The sequence below is a fragment of the Prosopis cineraria genome, unplaced genomic scaffold, assembly GCF_029017545.1.
Source record: "Prosopis cineraria cultivar Desert tree isolate PC_DT_omini unplaced genomic scaffold, ASM2901754v1 PC11, whole genome shotgun sequence".
Classification (NCBI taxonomy): Eukaryota; Viridiplantae; Streptophyta; class Magnoliopsida; order Fabales; family Fabaceae; genus Prosopis; species Prosopis cineraria.
The window spans coordinates 12,667,946-12,687,628 of record NW_026555342.1 but is presented as its reverse complement, the minus strand read 5'-3'; the positions used below and the strand labels follow the sequence as shown (position 1 = coordinate 12,687,628).

The 19,683-nt window shown below is 30.6% G+C and overlaps 1 protein-coding gene across 1 annotated transcript; it reads right to left on the bottom strand.

Annotated features, from left to right (window-relative positions):
• Positions 1 to 6,537: 6,537 nt before the first annotated feature.
• LOC129287102 (uncharacterized) lies at positions 6,538 to 9,901 on the bottom strand. The gene is made up of 4 exons (XM_054923257.1): positions 9,089 to 9,901; positions 7,816 to 8,265; positions 7,220 to 7,529; positions 6,538 to 6,930 (listed from the first exon to the last, which is right to left on the bottom strand). The coding sequence occupies exons 1-4, from the start codon at positions 9,488 to 9,490 to the stop codon at positions 6,797 to 6,799; spliced, it is 1,296 nt and encodes a 431-aa protein (XP_054779232.1). The 5' UTR covers positions 9,491 to 9,901; the 3' UTR covers positions 6,538 to 6,796.
• Positions 9,902 to 19,683: the final 9,782 nt, after the last annotated feature.

Below are 19,683 nucleotides of genomic sequence, written 5' to 3'. Positions count from 1 at the left end.
ACTAAAATTAATATGTAATGATACATATGTTGTAATTAACCATGCGATTGTTAAGTGGGGTATACAAAACATTTATAAACACATGTTATCTAAATACCTGAATAAAGAAAATGTATGACTACACCTTATATCTCTCTATATATCATACTCGAAACTAAGTTGCCTAGTCATATGTGAGTTTGTCCAAGTTATTAACCACTTATTAGGTTAATGAGGGCTTACAACGTGATAGATAATCTCCAAACAAAATCTCCAACAGCACAATTCAAAAACTTGACAAGTCATACAAGTTACAATATATTTGAACAAGAAAAACATTCCAAACAATTTCATGCTTTTGACTATAATAATTATGCCAAACATAATTTACACATATATAGTATCTTACTTGGCAATTAATTTTCCAAATAGCAAGGCATACTTTCCAACACACAATTTAATTTGTCAAATACTGTAAAATCACACATAGTCAATCACAAACACGCACACCACCACATATTAACAATAGTTACCCTTACTCTTTGCTGATAGAGCTTTTTGAATAAGTGGACTTTCACTACCAATGGTGTCAATATTACAATCTACAAAATGATGTAACATTAATTATTATTAATACAATGAAAATTTTGACTAAAAAGTATCTACACACTAATCACACCACAATCCTAAGGTTAGATTAATTAACTTAATTGGCCTAAAGCTATCATAACCATTTAAATCCTCCAACAACCTCCAAATCATCATCATCGCACTTATTAATCACTTGTTTAACTTTTATATACACAAATCAACACTAAAATCACCTATTAATGTTTAGGATTCAGCTATAATCACCCTACCATGTTTATAATCATCAAAACAAATTAAATAATACTTATTTAATCTCAAATCACCTATATAGCTCGAATATAAGGGCTTGGCAACCTTAAAATGAAACTCTAGTAAGACCTAAGATAATATCAAGCTTAAAATGGAGAGAGATGGGTAGACAAGAGCTTAGAAAGTTACCTTAACATTTTAAGGCTCCAAATTGAAGTTCAAATGGAAGAGTCACAAAAATCTTGGTAGTGAGCAATATTTACGCACCTTAAACTTCACCAAACACCCCCTCTTCTATTCAGATCCAGTTTCGGTGCTCATCCTAAGATAAGCACCATAGTGCTCAGCACCAATTAACACTGTATTTATAGCGTTAATTTTTTTCTTTTATTTTTTAAATTACAAAATTATTATAATAATAAATAAATATTATAAAATTATTATTTCAATATTTGATAAATAAATAAATTTAACTTGTTAAAGTTTGACCTGAACAATTTAGATAAAAATTTTAGTTTGAACAGTTGAGAATTGTAGTAAAAAAATTAAAACTATAACTAAATGTATTTATATAAAATTTTTTTATTTTATTAATTTTGCACAGTTGTTCAACTATGAGAAGTAATATCACACAAGGCATGATCAGGTATTAAATATAAGTATTTCTTTTTAATAGAACTTTAAACATTATTTTGTTATATAGCAAAAAACTGGTTTATTATGCTAGACTCAACTTCTATTTTAAAATTTTTAGGTCATTTTTTGTAATTTTTTAGTACAATTCTCAACTGTTTAGATCAAAAGTTTTATCTGAACTATTGAGATCAAATTTTAACAAATTAAATTTATTTATTAAATATTAAATATAAATTTTATAATGTTTATTTATTATTATAGTAATAACTTTGTAATTTAAAAAATTAAAAGAAAAAAAATTAACATTGCCAATGCAGTGTTAATTGATGCTAAGCACCTGTAATATCCTCTTCCTTCTAATCCCATAATTAAAATCAAATCTCAAGTAATTAGGGAATGTGATTATAGTAATTATCCAAATACAAAATTTTCAATGGTTAGCAAAATAGGGATCTCAAGTTTATAAAACTAAAATTATTTTCAAAGTCTTATAATTAGACAAATCAGAGTTTACAAATATACGAAAGCATGGGACTATTACTTGGTGGAGCACATTTGTTCAATTTGACAGCATTTATGCCAACTTTTGATGTGCCCTAAATCTCCATCCGACATCTGAATGATGCAAAACTAGGTGTCTACAGAAAGCTCTTTTCGAGCTCTAACTAATGACATAGGTCTCAGACTCAAATTCTTTCCAAAAAAAATTGAACACCCTTTTCAAACTTACACTTTTACAGTAATTTTTGCAAATTCTAAACCAAAAATCATAGGCTAATAGCCACCGACACTAATTTGACCACATTCAAATCATTAAGACTAATTTGTGCAATGTACCATATCACATGAAATACTTTCAGATTAAATTTTCACTACTCAACCCCTTAAAATCAAAAAAACATAAAAAGGGAGAGTTTACCACAATTTTCATCAAGTTCTCCAAATTATCTCATAATATGCCGTACTTTTACTTACATTAGTATTTTGGCCCTATCACAAAACACATATTCATCAACTCACTCCCTAGGGCCCAAAATACATTTACAATTTACAATTCACATAATGTAAGTAATGAACAAATGAGAATTTTTAATTGGCAATTGAAATTGTCATAAACATATAATTACTTTAAATAAAGAGGCCTACTGTAAAAAGATCACGGTCCTATGCCTCTGGGTGTTTTCTCTGTCCACACCTCTTGAACTATCTCCTGTAATATTAAAGATAATGGGGTGAGTACAACTATTCAGTAATCAAGGTCCGACTAACCCATACTAATACATATCAATTAGTTTAAATGCAAGTGGCAGTTAATGTCAATAATTAAATCCATGAAAAACATTTAAAAATAGATATTCATAATTCCACTCACATAATAGCGTTCACTTGAGAAACAATGCTTTTTAGCGCTTTTTATATAAAGAGAATTGGTCACACAAATCATTGACAAATACATTAAAAGACATTAAGACTCAACTCATGATATCATCATTAAGAACACAATATGGACAATAGGTGTCTTTACTCACTATATGCATGATCACACCGCCCTTACATCATCTTTATTCCTCTGATATGAAACCATGGGCTGTAACTCAATGGGATAGTTTATATTTCATGACTTTCCTAGCCTAAATACTTGTGAAGGGATTACCCAATCAAGCGTACCCAACTCACTTATGAAACACGATTTTCCTCATTTCTCACACTATGGGTCATACACCCTAAACTAGCCTTCTCATTGAACTGGTGGATAGCTAGTTAGGTTCGAATCCCTCATTGAACTAGTGGGACAGTCCTTCATTAAACAAGTGGGACAATATAGATATAATCAATCCGGTAAATCATCTCACGGATGGGTCTTACCATGTAGATTTTATCATTTACTCCTCTTCTTAGGCGAACTCCTGCCTCTGAAGATCATGCAATGCATATTCATGCCATAATTCACACATATAAATTCATAGAACTTCACATTATTAATTTTCATTGAACTTCATCATTACACAAATCATTGAACTTCTTAAATATATTTTCATGAAACTTCAAACCAAATAAGTCATTGAACTCCAACTTCACAATTATTGTATTTCACACTTTCAAAATCATTAAACTCCACTATTTCAAACATCATTGAACTTAACAAAGATATTTGTTACTTCTCAATTCACAAAATTATTGAACTCCCCAATAAACATAATACAAAAATTCACTGATATTGTTTTCTAAGAAATTTTGCATCACAAGGCATAAAACTCAAAAATTTGATCTAGTGAATTTTCTAACAAATCAAGCCACACTTGCATTTCTTTTTAATTTACATAATTCAATGATAAATCATAAATCTATAAACTAATAGACATACCAAAAGCATAAGATAAAATTTGTTTGATTACCTCAAACCTTTGAGAAGTTAAAGGTCTTACCCCTCAATTACTCCTCCCAAAGTTGTCAAGAAGCTTGAATGGTGCCACTGATAGTTTTTATAAGCATTTACCATGCAAAACATCAATATTTATTTTTTGAGCTATTTTTCACTAACACTTTCATTTTTTTAATACTCAAGATTTGTTCTTGACTCATGTAAAAGTACCCATAAGGCTTCTTAGCTTCTTTTAACTCTTTTTAATAATATTGAGCTCTTAAATGGGTATTAATGAAATCACATTGTTCCCAACTACCAAATTTATGAGAATTTCAAAATATTTAATATCCTGCAACCACCAATTATCATGAAACTATAAATACCAAGTTTACTTAGCTTAATCTATTCTCATTAACTCTATTTAAGTCAATGGATTCAGACCCATAACTTCTATGGACCAAAAATTACTATTAATAATCAAACCCTAATTTTTACCATCAAGAAAATGGAAGAAGAGATAGAGATTTAAGTAAGGAAGTTTACCTTTGGTGTTTATGAGCTCAAAATTATAAGTCAATTTCTTCAAACCCTAGCTCAGCTCCTTTGTTCTCTTCGTTTTTCTCTTCCTCTTCTCTATTTCTCTCATGCAAATATGACACTGATATATCAAAATTTTGGCCGTGCGCCGCAACGCACGTTGCCCTTCGCCGTGGCACATGGCATAGAGGAGCCTTTTGGATTTCAAATTTGCCTCTATGTGCCGTGGCATGTGGCACAGAGAGCAAATCTTCACTTTTTTTTTTCTTTCCTTACCTAAGTGGCCTGCCATTGATCCAACCTCATTTTAAGGTTGAAATCATAACAATTACACCAAGTTAAACTTCTCTAGCCACACACCTCACTAATACATTTATTTAATTTATTTAAACTTAATTAATCTTAATTTAAAATTGAGGATGTTACAGCACCAAGATGAGCATTGAAACCAAATCCCTTTTATTCTATCATTCTATAGAACAAATGTTTTAAATTTATGGCTATACATCATGGAAGGAAATATCATGTGCTGCGATGCATGGCACAAATACAACTATCACACACTTAAGCCCACAATTGTTAAGTCAAATCTGACCCAATACCCATTTTTAAACCCTATCTAATCCTAATACATGATCCCATGCCCAATTCTAAGTATAATAAATGCCTAAACATTCAATTAACCTCCAATAACTTCAAACATAATTTAATTCCTCAATTAAACCTCCAATTAACATCAACCCATATTTTAAATTCTCAATAAAACCCCAACTTCTACAATAAATTTTATTAAGTTAAAAATTCATGATGTTATCTTTTGGTTTGGAGAAGAATTTCCAGAGCATGGCAATCATGATCTACACAGCAAGGCAGCTTAAAATGCAAAACGCTTTTTTGATCTGCGAGATGGTTTAGTGTCACCGCCTACAACCACCATCCAATGCTACCACAAGATGGAGAAGATTTGGAAGCGTTGTCGCAGAGATCCAACGCACCCAATGCTTGCTCTGTTCAATTACTCTCGAGTCCACTGCAAGTGGATGGATTCCTGGGAGAAAGGCACAAACTCAAGAGTGATTCCAATGATAGCCCCGAAGACTTTGATGGTGATGAGGATAATGATTTATTATTTGAAGAATTCAGAAGTGGTAGTGGGTCAATACAAGAAAGTTGAACAGGCAAGAATAAGACCGGCAACTCTTTGCTGACGAACCAATTAACATTGTTACATGACATTTTAAAAAGATTTTAGGCAAATGGATTAATATCTGTAAACATTTCTAGGACCTGATTAAAAATTAAATAAAACTACAAGGATTGGAATATTAATTTTCCTTTCAATATTTTAAATCATTTTCATACCTGCAGAAGCACCTACACACATGCTGTTTTTAAAACACTTTTAGGCAAGAACAAGGGTACTTGTAATTTTTTTTTTAAAGGAAATTAAACAAATTGTAGTTAGTCAAGATGTTTAATTGACTATTTAAAATGATATCCCAACTCACACCATAGAAGATAAAAAATACAACATCACCCATTGAAAGGCTATGTTCTTTAACATGAATAACCCTTGATATATGACTAGAGGTGTTTTTGCCAGAACCCTTTGGTTTAGTGGGGCATTAACTTCCCCGCAATACAATTCGTTTTGAGTTCAATCTCCATGTCACCAAAAAGTGGGATTTAAAAAGATATTTGGTGCGTGTGTGGAGATAGGTAGGTGTTGTGTATACTGTGTACAATGTGTGTGGGTGATGCATGTGTGTACCCCCTTTCCTATATTGGGAAGAGTTAGATTAGATAGGATAGGAAAAAGAATAACTAGAGGCTTATCCTTAAACTCTAATCCATCTTTCTCCCCTCTTGCTCTTTGCTCAAGCGGTCCAAGTTTGTTGCTTCTTCTTCCTCTCCCTCTTTCAATACTTGCATCAAGCATGAATCATATCTCACATCACTACCAAGTAAGTTTAGCTGCTGATGTGGCATTTATTTCAATAACTTCAACTATTCATAGTATACGAAGGTTTGTGACGTTCTCGACTTATAGTTTGCATTTATCCTAGCTTAGTTTCATAAGAAGCTTGCCAAATGAAATGAATTAAACAAAATATAACCCCGAACCTCCTACAATTATTTATTCTAAAATTCTTGTTGAATTAAGAGAAAGAGAGAGGCAATAAAAAAGAATAAATCCCATATATTAATAACTCTCTGTTTCACTCAATCGTGAACCTTCACACAGTAATTAATTTTTTACACGACAAAATGTAGGGACCACTAGCCAACCACAAAATTTGTACTAACCTATAACACAGCATGATGCAAAAGATCAAGAAACTTGATCCAAGTGCACGAATGGATCTGAGAATCAACAAAAGGTACTTGGCCAGATCATATGGTACTTCCTTTCTGTAATCTATATAATCCAAGTGTTCTCTAAACACCAATTGTCTTGTTGAGTAGCCAAAGGCAAAGAGCTAATTGAATGGCAAAAATAGAGTGGAGCCACATTCTGTCAAGCATGAACCCATACACTGTGATTCCTGCTCTGTTGTTCTCCATATACGTCACTGCATCAAAACCAAACAACTCATAACTTAATACCATCAACAATTTTACATCACACATATAAGCTTGATTTATGACCCAAAAAAAAGGAATTAATTATAACTAAGACCCATAAATTAATGTAATCCTCCTCCAACCCAGGTTTCACTCACTTTTGGAAAAGTGAATTAAACTACTTTTAATCAATTCAGTTTACTTATCTTTCATAAACTAAACACAACTAAGAATTAATCACAGTAAACAAAAACAAACATAAAACCATCATTATTCACCATGTAAATTCCAGCATACCTAAAGCTTGCCTCTTGTGGAAAGATATGGTGTGGGCGTAAATTGGGAGCAATTTGGTGTTATCCAACTCATCTTCTTCATCTCCCACCTCATCTTCATCTGATCCCAACAGAGCATTGGCAGCTATAACTTGAGATGAAGCTATCTGTTCCGGTGCACGAGGCGTCTCGCCTTCATGGTCAAATGAATTTATGGTTGCACAGACGTGCCACTTTGCAGCAAGCCCAGTGATAGATTGTGCTTTATGTGTGATCTTGGTAGCACTTCGTAATAGTATGAATAGCCCACTCACCAGGGTTATGGAGACTAACTGCAATATTGTCATAATCAAATTAAAGAGCTTAACAAATTATAATTTTTCTTTTAATCCATCTTAATCTGCACTGCACAATAGTACACATTAATGAAGGAGCAAATCTCTCTAACTAAAGCACCAACTCAAGTGTATATATATATATATATATTTTGATGAACCTAAAGTAAGAGAATGAGATGGAACTCTGAGCATGTTGATTATAAGAGTTCTAAAATTATGGGAAAGATTAACTCAGACTTGTGTCGTACATGAAAGTTCATAAAATTAAAGAAGATCGTACCGCAAGCTCGCCTGCCCTGAGGATGTCGACATCAGAACCAGTTTTTGTAGTCATAAGCAGAAAAATGAGCTGGCTTGCAGTGACCAAGAGCAGAGAAACCAAAATGAAAAATCGGAAACGATGGCTAATGATGCGGAGGTTTCTTCTATGTTTGAGGTGCTCCACCAAGATAGACGCCACTTCAGTTTCTTTATGGAAAACTTGAGCAAATTCTTCAAGTTTGAGTATTTGCAGGTAACAGATGAGCCGAAAGAAGACGCAGACCAGGAAGAAAATGGAGGTCCGATAAACCCAAGAGAACAGTTCAAGAGCGCCCAGTAAGAAGTTGCTCACGTATATGTTACCGTAATATGGCAACTCAGATGCTCCAGAGGTGAACCACCATATCTTGTAGGCACATTCGGCTAAGAAACAGGGAAGCCCCCAAAGCAGTATTAGCTTCATGGTTCTCTGCAAGATAGATTTTGATTTTGATTTTGAGGTTATTATTATTAATAATTTTTTTTAAGGGGTTAAACAAGAGAGAATAGGTGATGCATGATCATTCAAATATAACGAGTCTACTTTGGCAATTTCCCAGATTACCACGAATTTGGAGAAACTCTTTTTAATTTAAAAAAAAATTCATAATAGCACATAAATGTGGAATGTAGACATATTGACATGTTAAGATTTTTTTTTAATAATAAATGAAATTGTAGCTTAATAGCATGTAAACTCTTGGTAAATATTGTATTCACTAAAAAAACTTGATTTTAATTTTGTTTAAAACTATAGAGGAACCATTGTGTACAAAACTTTAGTTTTTGAGTTTAATTCTCAAAATTATATTAATAAAAAGTTATTAATTACAGTATAATCTAGTAATTTTTGTTTAAGTATATTCTAATTATTTATGTACAATAAAAATGCCAAAGAAAGGGCTATATTGTTTATTCCTGCCTTCGATAATTTTTTGGCTGTTAGCTTTTGGAGTTGAAAAATATACAATTGACGCATTTGGACGCATTTCGAACAAGAAGTGCCGCTCTGGCCCAAAAAGGAATAAATGTGGCAAAGTTTGTGTTTGTAGCTTGTACTTTTACTTAACAAATCTAAAGTTTATTCCTGTTTCAAGCTTAAAAATTCCCCCCAATAGCGCAATGAATAATCCATGGAGAAGGAAGATTCAAGATTGCGATGAATCCGAATCCATGGCGATTAATTATCTTCGCATATAATTGGTTCAGAACTTCAATCAAAAACGAAGAAGACACAGAGCAGAAAAACAAACCTGAAGCTGCTCTGCATATCCTTTTTGTGTCTTGTCACTCTCATCGATTACTTTATCCAGAAACAGAAACTTCCTCATACCGTACTTGCGATCCCACCTGGATAGGCAGAGGAAGGAGAGAGTGGCGAACACAGACAGAGAAATCTGAACGGGTATGTGATACGGGCGAGTATGATCGGAATCGCAGTCGGAGCACAGAAGAAGAAAGTGGGATAGAATAGGAATCACGAATGCGACGACGAAGAACACGGACCACGAGACAGCTGCCCGGCAAAAGTTGGATTGATCCACATACACCCATCGCAGGTACGATCTGAATCTCCTCAATTCGGCACCTTCTTGAGCGAAGAAGTCTGAAGGTTGCTTGGTTTTAGGGAGAAAAACTCTGGTTTCATCTTCCATAGCCTGGGAAATCTGGGGAAATTTGTACCGATCAGAGCTTGGAAACGATATGAACACATACAAAGGCAGAGAAGATGGTATGAAGAAAAGATGATGATGATGATGATTTGGCTGGTTGAATCAGAGAATTTAGGATTTGTGTTACAAAGATTGGAGATATGCAATCACTGTTTGTCAACTATATAATTCTCTTTCTAGCTGTAAGATGTCCCTACCCAAAAAAATTCAAAAAAAACAGAGGGGGTTGAACTGTTGAAGTTCTTGAAGCATTTGTGATTTGTGAGGATTTGAGCTGGACATGTGTGGTCATCACGATTAGCTGAAGGTCTAGCAATAGTTTAATCTCTTCAATTATCGCTGTCTGCTAGTTGTCTCTAGGTTGATCTCCATTCTTTAAAAGGGAAAGGAAAAAAAAAAGGTGTAGTTGGGATAAGCATCTTCAATCTTCAGCTTCAAGCATCATCCAGTTGACAATTAATATATCAAAGAATTACATTTAAGTCTCGTGTTAAAAACAAATTAATTACTTTAAAATTAATTAACAATTGATAAGGTCAGTTATTTTAGATGACCTTTCTTTAATTATTAATAAATTTTATAATAATTAATTTTACTGTGTGAAAAATTAACATAATTCTCCTTTGATATACGAAGCATCCCCTTGTTTTTGTTTTTGTTTTTGTTTTATTTACCAAAATGGATGATGAGTAGCGGTAGAAAACATGTTATCTGAGGATTGGTGAAGTAATTATTATATCATTACATTTTTTGTAATTGGGTGTCTCCAGAAAAAATAATATTGATTAGGTTGATAGTGATGTTGTTGATATGATGTTTATTTTTTTATAGATGAAAACTTATTTTCAGGTTTTACATAAAAAGTTTAAATATTTAAAAATCTTCATAAGATTATGAAATAATTTTAAAATGTCTTCGTTTATTAAAGAGTTAAATAATAATATAAATTTAAATTATAAATTTAAGGATGATTTGAATTATGAATGTGTATTTCCTCTTAATATATTTTGAATCTTGAAGAATTAATTATACAATAATGTAACCTTACGGTTAATTTTAATCAAACAGCGGTTGATCAAGAATTCTCTCTTCCCCCCCCCCCTCCATGCCTCTCTCCTCCCTCTCTCTTCCTTTCTCTCTCCTCTCCCTCTCTCATCTCCCTCAACTGGTGGCTCTCTGAGTCTCGCCTGCCTGCCTCCCTCCCGACGGCAATGGCCAACGCAGAAGCAGTGACTTGTAATAATTATGGTCAATTTCATGGGAACTTTCTAGGTTTTGCCCCCCAAGAAGCGACGGGTCTTCCGCTTCTTTCAACCCCCCGCAAATTTTTATTTCCTTCTTCCAGATGCAGGGAAGCTCGAGAAACACGTCTGCCAGACTCAGAAAATGCAGTAAAATAAATCACTTTCTAGTTGCTGTGACAGTGCCGCAACAAGGCTCGCATGTCGGCCAGCCGAACAAGCAGCCGTATGCATGGGCAACAAGTCCCGGAGATTTGAGGTACGCGCTTCCTACCTGAACCATGCCGTCTTCGAGAAGCTTCAGATTCAAGCTAAGGAAGAGTACGAGTTCTCTAATCACGGGCCCCTGGCGATTCCTTGCGACGAGGCCGTGTTTGAAGAGACTCTTCGGTTTATTTTACTGTTGGAGTATAGGAAGTTGGGCCAATTTCCTTCTGAAGGAGATTCAAAGGCACAACCAAATGTTGCCAACCAAAGGGAAGCCATAGTCGCTGAGAGGGAGGGAGTAGTACTGGTGGCAGGGACGTAAACGAAACAACCACCAGTTGAGGGAGCCGAGGGAGGAGGAAAACAGCGAGAGGAGAGAGAGAGAGACGAAGAGAGAAGAGGGAGAGAGAGAATTTATAATTAACGGCCTCGAGCTTAAAATTAACAATATGGGTTAGATTTCCCAAAAGGCACTAACTTAGACCAAATTCCAATCTAAATAAATTTAAAAAATGTTAGAGTTGATCTTGGGAGTATAAAAAATTTTATTTAGTACAGATTTATTTGGATCAATGCAAATAAATCGAAAGAGATTTGAGCTGGGCCAAACTCAAGTGAGTTTCACTCAAATATTTAAATTTCTTTTTTATTATTAATAAAATAATTATAAAAAATTAAAATATTAATTTATTAAAATAAAAATTTAAATTAAATAAAAATAAAAATAATATTTAACAATTCAAATATACAAACTATCCAAGTAAGTAGGAAAGCTCAAGGGACTATTGTTAGAATTTGTTATATAAGCTATTTTATATGGTAGGATACTTAAATTTGATTCAAATAAGCTTAATTTGCTTGAATTATTATATATAGATTGCCTCTGATTTAACTATTTAAAGTTTAAAATATATCAAACATAAGTTTTGAATTTAAATCACTTGTGGGTTTATACTTTAGGATCTATATTGTCATTTAATCCTTTGTTAAAATTTTCAATTAGTATATTGAAATTGTCAATTAATACTAGATAGTTGTTAATAAAATTGTTCAATTGACAATTGAACAACAATAATTAACCATTGTCCAATAATAATTGACAATTTTACTGAAGTACATGAGATTATAGAATAATTTTATGAGACTTTTTTAATTTAGATTTCTTATGTAAAATTTAATAGTGATTTTTTATCACAAAATTTAATAGAAGAGACTCATTTGACGCGCTTGTTGTTCACTTTTATAAGATTCATATAATTTCTTGGCTTATTTTTGGAAGTGGAAATATCCCTGACCTGCTTTAAGCAAAACCCAACTTATTTACTAGATAGGCTCAAACCAAATTTAAGTTTTTAAGGCTTAAATTACAAACCCAATAGGCTAGTCTATTTATATATGTGCGTGTATTATGTAATATCTCACACACACGTCAATTTTACAATTTGATCTTTAATCAATCTATTTTTTTTTATTTTTAATTATGTCTTTCAATCAGATTGAACTTATATATTGATTTTAATGTTATTACTTTATTATTATATTATAGTTGGTAAATCCTGTTAACTATTATATATTGTAATTGATTTATCAGATTATATATTTATATTAATAGTTTTAAAGTATATTTGAGACATTTAAAATTAAAATGTCAACTTATTTAAAAAAATTTACTTTTAAGTAGGCTTTTAAATAAGCTTTCAGACTAGATCAAACTTTAAGTAAACTCAACGTTGAGTTTAAAAAAAAATTATATACATTTTAAGCCAAACTCAAACATCTAACTTATTGTGCTGAGTTTAAAAAAAAAAAAAACTTATATACATTTTAAGCCAAACTCAAGTATCTAACTTACTGTACTGGCTCAGGTATATTTAATTAAAATCTAACTGGACAAACTTAAGCGTATGATTTACTATGCAAATTTAGGTAATTTTAACTAAAACTTAATTTAATATACCCTATTTTCATCCGTGGTTGTTTGCTACTTGGCCTCATGTTTTTGGTTAGCGTGGGATCATGCATGGTTGACTGTTAAGATCCTATCAGATTGCACGACTTTTCTTGCACTTGAAGGAATGCTTTTTAAAAGTAAAAAAGCTGTGATATAAATTTTTTTTTATGAACATAAAAATATGCTTTATGAGAATAATTCAATTCAAATGATAAAAATGAAATATTGATTAATTTTTATTAGATTGAAGTGACTCGGCTTAAAACCTTACCAGATTAACCGAAAGAAAAAAAATGATTGCACGTTCTTTTTTTTTTAATCTATATAGTATAACAAAGAATGCCTAGAACATTGATAAACACAAGATAATTAACTAAATTTAAGTAAAATTTTATTTTATTTTTTATACTTTCATTGAGCTTTTTCAAAATTCATTACCTAATTTTTTTGGTGCAGACTTGGAACAGCCCCACATCATTCTCACAGTTAACAACAAAAGCAAAATGAGTTGGAGGTGCACAAGAAATCTGTTCTCTGACCCAACAAAATGGGCAGGCAATCTGTTAGGAATGTCATGAATGTGTTTGACATGGCCAATTTTCTTGGACGTAATAACATGCAAAGCATGCTATCATTTTCTCAATAATCATAATCAATAAATATAATAAAAATTTATAGTAGGTATTACTATTCACAAACAAGGAATACAAATATACAAAATAGTTTTCTTAAAGAGTGAGTGATAAACGTCTATTATTTATAGAGTAAAATAAATATGGCTTGTTGAGCATCACGCGAAATTTGAGAATCAAACTACACTATAAAATATAAATAAATAATAATTTGTAATATAAATATATAACTAAATTACGGGGGCGTGCATTGCTCACAGTCACCGCCTTATATTCGAGAAAGATCAAGCCTAGCAACTAGTAAAAGAAGCCGTATTATATATTGCTAACTTCCTACATGCATGTTATATTGTCCATAAAACCATAACTTATAACCTTCGTTATAAGATATAAAATATTTTTAATTAAAGTTTATCTCTCAATAAAGTAATTACCTACTTTTAAATTAACCCTATCTTTTTACATTTACCCCTATTAAACACTCCATAATAAATATAAAGTCATTATCATTATGGACACTTTTGAAAAAATATAATGATTATATCTTAAAAAACTAAAAATGTCTTATATTTTGTAACATCCAACTCTTTAAAAAATACCTTATATTTTTGACATCATTTTTGTAAATTTATTATATATATATATATATATATTGTATGTATGTATGTATTTATATATAGTTGCAATTTATCATAGATGTCATGCACACATATATGCGCACATGCAATTCTATATAGGGTAAATAGGTGTTAATTCGAGTGAAGATGGATATAAGACATTGAACTTGGGCTCCTGTGACATAGAAAAAGGTTTTGAAAGGGTTACATTTAATTCGTTCTACTTTTACACACATGGATGCATCCCCCCCCCCCCCCACACACACACACACACACATATTTATATATAATAATTTTTTAAGAAAGAAAATATTAATTCCTCCATTAAAAAATATAAGATTTTTTTAAAGAGGTTTGATATTAAAAAATACAATGTATTTTTAGTATTTTGAAGTATAATCATTATTTTTTTAAAAATGTCCCTAAGGAAAAAAATTATTTTATATTTTTTTAGAGTAAAAATCTTATAAGTAGGAGTAAATATTAGAAAATAATATTAATTTAAAGATAAATAACTACTTTATTAAATGTGAAATTCGATTAAAAAATATCTTATATTTTTTAATAGATGAGTAATTAATAGAAAAATAAATAAGAAGCACTCCCTTCCTATTATAAGCCACCCTTTAAAAGGATATTTTGAATTTTAATATAAAACACTTGATAAGGTATTAATTTTTCATATTATTGTTATTTAAATTCATTAACTATGAGTGAAAAATGTATTGCAAATTTAAAAAATTTTTATTTAAATATAAGAAAAATTAAAGTTTATTATATTTTTATATAAAATTAATAATTTAATTACCTCTTTTTAATTTGACAAAATAGTTACAAGTGTCTCTAATAAGAATGGGAAAGCATATATAATAATACTTCTCCCATTTTTATATATAAAATATTTTTAATTAAATTTCATACCGTGAGGGCACGAGAAATTAGGATAGGCTCTCATTAGGATCCGATCTCCTGAAAGAAAAGAGGGGGGAGAACCAGTGAAAAAGCACTTAATTAATTATGCCATGTCGCTGCGATGATGGAAAAAGATTGATGTGTATTATTGGGATCGAGGACAGGCCATTGCGAACACGTAAAGTTCTAATCCATGCTATTGTTGCTCTCGAACATGGGGCCAAGGTGCTCTTTTTTTCTATACTGAAAGCAAAAATCAGTGTGATTTCCATATTCCATTTAATGAAAATCGACAGGCCCAAAAAAAAAAAAAAACTTAATGAAGATCGATTTTGTAAAGAAAACATGCCTTTCTTTTCGTCTTGAAGCTCCAAATGGTTCATCCTACCGCAAAAGGACCGCCAAGCATCAATTCCGTATTGGTGGATAGGTATGTGTATAATAAATTAATGACTAAATTATACATTTAATTTTTTAGCTGTACATAATCTCTTAACTTTATAAAATATCTTTTTAATTATTTAATCTAACATTATTAATTTTATCCCAATAAATTTTTACACTGAATTTTGAAATATTGATAAAATATTTTCAAGTATTAACATATTAAGATTAATTTTTTAAAATAATAATGATTGATATAAAAAAAATTATCTAAGACTAACGATATTAGAGTTAAAAAATTAAAAAAATACTTCATAAATTAACTGATCAAATTAAAATCTTATATAAAATTAGAGGATTAAAAGTATATTTTAAGATTAGAAGTGTAAAGAGTTGGTAGAAAGAATCATAGATGTTTGGTTTAATTGGAAAGTCAAACCAATTTATCTTGTGATGTCAAATTCGAGTAATAAGATACACAATCATATTAAATAAACACATCAAAGATATTATTCAAATACTTATGAGATTGTTATTAGTAATAACAATCTCATATAATAAAGATTCATATTAGTTTAAGTTGGTGGTAATAATATATTAGATTTGTTAGGATACTTGGCCAAATAATATATTTAGGAAAAATTAATTTTTTAATTTTTTAATTTTTAATTCATTTATAACTTAATTCCTCAACTATGATTCGTTGCGATTCAATCCCTCAACTTTTGACTCTCTTATAATTTAGTCTCTCAACTTTTGTTAACTTTTTTTTTTCTTAATTATATCTCACATCAAAGAGTAAGAAGAGGATATTTTAAAATAATATATTAGCATTTCTTTTATCTTTGTTATTGATAGGAAATTTTTTTAAAAAAATTAAAAATAATGATTGAATTATGAGTTAATTAAAAGTTGAGGGACTGAGTCGAGTAATAATTGAGAGATTGAGTCGCACCGAATTATAATTGAAGGATTGAGTGACAACTGACTTAAAAATTGAAAGAATAAAATATTAGTTTTTTCATATATTTATTCCATTGGAGGTGCAATTAAAAAAATATGAAAATTTTAACTAATTTCTTGTTTAAAAGCGTAAATTAAAAAATGACATACGTTAAAACGAGGGTCGGGGATAAGGAAGGCGACCCTTCCATTAGAATAACTTGTTTATAATTTTTTTTTTTTTTGGTCTTGCAGCTTGAAAATGGATCATCCTAACTCAAAAGAATTGTGAGGCATGGATTCCGAATTCCCTCTGGTATTTAACAGGGTATATTTTAAAATCCGTCATTTATTACTATTTTTTAAAATTTTATAACTTATTGTATACTATATATTTCTATTTTTTTATTTTTAATAGAGATAAAATTTTAAAAAATATTTTAAGATATATTTAATGAATAGTGTAAAAATGTGGTAGAGCGGAAGGGCGACGCGCAAGAACAGGGGCCGAAGATATCGGCTGGGTTGAATGGCGAATCACTTACGGAAGACGAGGGTGGGTCGGTGATGACGACACGACGCAAGCAATGAGCAATCACTTGCCCCTGCGTCTCCGGCAATAACTTCCACCTGTCGCCATTTCCTCCTCCCATCACATTAAAGGTTTGCGTGTCTTGTTGCCTCCACCTCTTATAATTAATTTCTTCTCTTACCAGCAATTGATTCTCCTTCTTATGGTTCACCGGAATTCACTGCAATCACGCACATGTAATAATGTTTGTCTATTGGGCACTCGCTGTTTATCTGCCACGTACCAACCACTTGTCCGATGTCTCCGCCGAAAATACGATGGTTGCCTTACTAACTCTCACCCAATTCAATTTTATAGTGTTTAAATGGTTCACTTAGTTTTAATTGAACCCGGACCAGATCTTGTGCATCTGTACAAAATGAATCACGACTCTCCGTGCTTATTTTTATATCTTTTAGTAATACAAATGATTTTTTAATGTAAAACACTTTTAAAAATTTTTTTATATATTAATAAATTTTATTAAATATATTTAATAATTTTTTAAAAATAAAAATATAAACTTTTAAAATATTTTTTATTTAATAATATTAAATGTATACTTAATTAGTATTAGATAGAGAGAAATAAAGGATAATAAAATTTTAATTTTCTTAAAATATTTTATATTTTAAAATAAAAATATTTTAAAAAGTATTTTATAATTTAAAATTTAAAATTGAGGAAGTATTATAGTAGGATGCCAACTGACAGGACATAAATTGACTGTCGCGTCCTCATCAGTAAAACTCGTGAATATAATTTATTCCTCGCCCAATTCTGACTTGTGTTAGGGTCTTGGGGCTTGTTCAACTTTCGACCTTGTTTATATTATTATTATTATTACAGGGTAGCTATTACCAATTTGAGATTAGGGAGAATTACATTCTTGTAGAAATTAATTTTTCATGTGAGATTTTATTATAATTTTTTATGAGATTATGAGCTGAATTGAATTCACAATTAAAAATTACAGGAGATCGAGGAAGGTCATGACACCTCCTAACTTTAAAATTTTTTTTATTAAAGTGTGTGTGTATATTACATTTTCGGCCTTTAAATGGACATATTATGAAAGTATTGAAACATTTGCCAAAATTCTCATTTCACACACATGTATAGCTTTTTATGGATATTATGAGCCACTTATTTTCAATACGATAAAACTATACACACTCTTCAAATATTAATATCATTTAAGAATTAAGTTATTTATTTATGTATATTAAATTGTTAATATTAATATAATTTAAATTTTTATAATTAATCATATGTGTAATTTAAATAATATATTTTACTTCTTAGATAAAATTTAACAAATTTAATAATATTATATACAAATATATTGCTAATTTAATTTTAAAAAGCAATATTTTCTATAGTAATTTATATAGTTAAAATTAATTTTGATTAAATTATTTAAATATCTTCAATTATATTAAAATTAATTTTAAAAAAATAATATCCAAATAAATTGTATTATAACACAACAAATTATAATTAAAATGAATTATATTAATTAATTATGTCCAATTAAAATTGAAACAGATTTTTGATTGTCTGACGAGCTCCAATAAAAAAATAAAAAAGAAATAAACTTGTATGGCAGTCTTGGTTGTCAATCTTCCATTTCAGCCTGGCCGCAGAGGCTCGTCCCCAGGCAGTTCAAGCGTTCAACTGTATGGGATGATGACTTGGTTGTCTGACAAGCTCCAATAAAAAAAAGAAAGAAAGAAACCTGTATGGTAGTGTACTGCGAGAATATTTACCGTCTATCTGAATTATGATTTTACATTACTTCACATTAAGGGTATGTTTAGTCAGAGGGAAGAGAGAAAAGAAGAGGGACTCTCCTCCCCTCCTCTCCTTTAGTTAAGAGAAGGGGAGGAAAAATTTTTAAAATTTTCCCTTCCTTTCTCTCCAAAACCTCCCTTTTAAATTGAGGGGGAGTTCCACTCCCCTCATCTTCCTCTCCTTCTCCTCTCCCTTCCTTCCCTCCTCTCCCCTCACCTCCCTTTCCTTTCTTTTCTTTTCTTTTCTCTTGAACCACACACACTCTAAATATCAAAAAGCTTCTCGAACCTCGTGAATTGAGTCTCTCTCCCAATACCCCCCTTTTGGCTGGTATCTTTCATGCAGATTTGAGATCTTTCAACTTCTTTTTTTTTTTTTCATTTTACTCTATTTTTTTATCCTTATTATTTATTAATTTTATTATTTAAAAAATTTATTTAATAAAATAATTTGAATGATCGAAATTGAAAAAAATGAAAGAAAATTGAGAGAAAAAAAAATGAAGAGGCCTCCTTTCCTTTCATGCACTCATATGGATAAGTGGGTTTGAAAAAAGTCAAAAAACACACGAAAGTTTAAAAAAAAAAAATCATTCCCCATTTTTTTATAAGAATAAAGTTATGAAATTTTGTATAATCATATAAAAAGTAAAAACATTTTTTTTGGTGAATGTAAATTCACTAAAAGCAAACTCTACTTTAAAAAAAAAAATACAAAGCCATAATCAACACTATACAAGAGAAAACGACATTAGTTTAGATTAGAAAGCAGAAAACCCGCCACATCTATGGCCAAGTCTAAACCATAATCTGATAATCATCTATTTTCGTTTGAAATAAGCATGTTAAGCAAGCTAGATATAATTATTAGCTTATTTCAAAATGTGTTTGAGAACTATGACCAAGAGTAGAATGATAAGATCAA